Raw genomic sequence first — 2,272 nt, 5'->3', positions numbered from 1 at the left:
CGTTATGTTGTGAGTTATACTGTGAATAATGTGTAAAGTAAGTTCTGAACTTCACAAGCTGACGAGGATTGATAACCAATGGAGTATAAACTCGGACTTTTAATAGTTAAATTTGTTTAATTCCCTTATTAGTTAGTGAGGTTGTAGGCTCTAGTCTCCCATCTATTCGAAACTTTCACTTTTTATCCAAAAAATATTATTGTACATTTTTTTGTGTGTTTTTTTTAAGGATAAAGACTCCCCGGAAGCAAGGTGGGCTGGGACCTATTAATATTCCTATCCTCTCGGATCTAACTCATCAGATCTCTAAAGATTATGGTGTTTTACTGGAAGACTTGGGACACACTTTGAGGTGAGACCATAATTAGTTTCAAATATTAATATTACTACTTAATATTAAACTTAAAAGATTTAATTGATTACCACCACTCTTAACTTAGAAAATAGATTATTATTTCAAGAAGTCTGTCACTTGTAGGTTTATCCTGTTCTAATCTTTTAAAAACATCCATATTTTTTTTTTCCGCACTTAATACAAAATGTTATTCATCATTGTAACAGTGGAATACAACATTAGGTAATCTAATAGCCTTAGAAAAGCTTTTTAAAAATAGTTTGATTTCAGCAATGACAAATTGTACTTAATATAGATGTTACAAATATGTAACTTCTGTTCAAGTTGTTCCTTCTATTTTAGCCATTTTTTAATTTTTTCTTTAGTCAATCAACTGGGTACTTATGATAAAAATTCACGTGAATAGGGCTAATTTTCAACCTATTAAATTTGTGTCTTTTCTGTTTTATATTTTTAGTACTGGTTCTTTATTTCAGAGGGTTGTTTATTATCGATAATAAGGGCATTCTACGTCAGATTACCATGAATGATCTTCCTGTGGGAAGATCTGTGGATGAAACATTACGTTTAGTTCAGGCTTTCCAGTACACGGATAAGCATGGCGAGGTGTGCCCTGCAGGATGGAAACCAGGTGGAGACACTGTAAGTAGAGTGTCTGTTATTTAAATATCTAGCCACAAGATTCTGAAGAGTCTTTAACGTCATTACTTTTGTGTTAGTAAAATTAATTTTCTTTAATATGAATTGTGTTCTGGCATTAAAGGAATACTGTACTGGTTGAAACGGAGTGATAGGCAGTAGACTGAATCATTTTTCAATTCTGTAGTTCTGTATAAAATTTGGTTACTTACTATCATAATCATAGGTGATATAACTTTAATTGAAATGAAGTTTTATAATAAAAAAAACAAGAGGAAATCCTCAATAGCCAATGCACTTGAAGTTCTTTTAGGCAGGATTAGAGTAAATTAAGCTATGAGACCTTTTTTTTTCCCTCTTTATTAGCTATGTTTTTGTGTACCAACAATACCAAGCATGGGGCGTGCGTATACCTGATTCAAATTTATTACTCATCAGGATCTCTACCAGCCTACCATAAAATTAAAATTTTTTAGGCAGAATTAGAGTAAATTAATCTATGAGACCTTGGGCATGGTCAAACACATCAATCAAAAATATTTGATCTAATGAGTCCAAAACTATAATTAGATCTCAAATCTGTCCTTTTTCACTGTAGTTCTATATAAAATATGGTAACTTACTGAAGTTGCATAACACTTGAGTTTAAAATTAGCTCAAATATTTCTTGAAATTTTGATGATACTGAAAACTTTTGTTCTAATTAAATGCTTGAAGCTAAATGAACCTTACACTACAGAAAGTTAGTTTGCTATCGACTTTTAAGGAATTTTACCTTTGATTTACTAGATATTAATTTATGTAAATTAAAAGTTTTGAATTTTCTTCAGATAAATCAAACTGAGTGACTGTCTATCTAGTGTTTTTTGTCTATGGTGCCCTCTGTTAGTGAGAATCACAAGTTTATATGACAGACTAACAGTGTCAACTGGTGACACAATAGATAAGCTAACAGTGTCAACTGGTGAAACAATAGAAGTGCTAACAGTGGCAGCTAATGACACAATAAAAGAGCTACATGTCAACTAGATACACAGTAGTAGGGCTAACAATGATAGCCAGTGAGATTAAATAACAATGAGAACTGGTATTTTGAGGTGTTAAAACACTAAAAGCTGGTGAACCAATGACACTAGAAAGGTTAATATTCATAATAGAACCATACTAGACTGTAGTTCACTTGTCACTAAAAATCGTATGAGTATTATGTATGTAATTAACTTAGAAAAATTAAAACTTGTCATTATTTGTTTAATGTACTTTAGAAAAACACAAATC

The 2,272-nt window shown here is 31.3% G+C and overlaps 1 protein-coding gene across 1 annotated transcript in view; it reads left to right on the top strand.

The window, feature by feature from the left end:
- Positions 1 to 2,272, top strand: part of LOC106461257 (peroxiredoxin-4-like) — a 10,226-nt gene that overhangs the window by 5,371 nt on the left and 2,583 nt on the right. The window contains exons 4-5 of the mRNA XM_013921064.2: positions 230 to 352; positions 832 to 997. Coding sequence (XP_013776518.1) covers positions 230 to 352; positions 832 to 997 — 289 coding nt within the window. The remainder of the gene's footprint in view (positions 1 to 229; positions 353 to 831; positions 998 to 2,272) is intronic.

Source organism: Limulus polyphemus, unplaced genomic scaffold (assembly GCF_000517525.1).
Source record: "Limulus polyphemus unplaced genomic scaffold, Limulus_polyphemus-2.1.2 Scaffold922, whole genome shotgun sequence".
NCBI classification, from domain to species: Eukaryota; Metazoa; Arthropoda; class Merostomata; order Xiphosura; family Limulidae; genus Limulus; species Limulus polyphemus.
The sequence above is the reverse complement of the archived record's forward strand: the minus strand, read 5'-3'. Positions and strand labels throughout refer to the sequence as shown.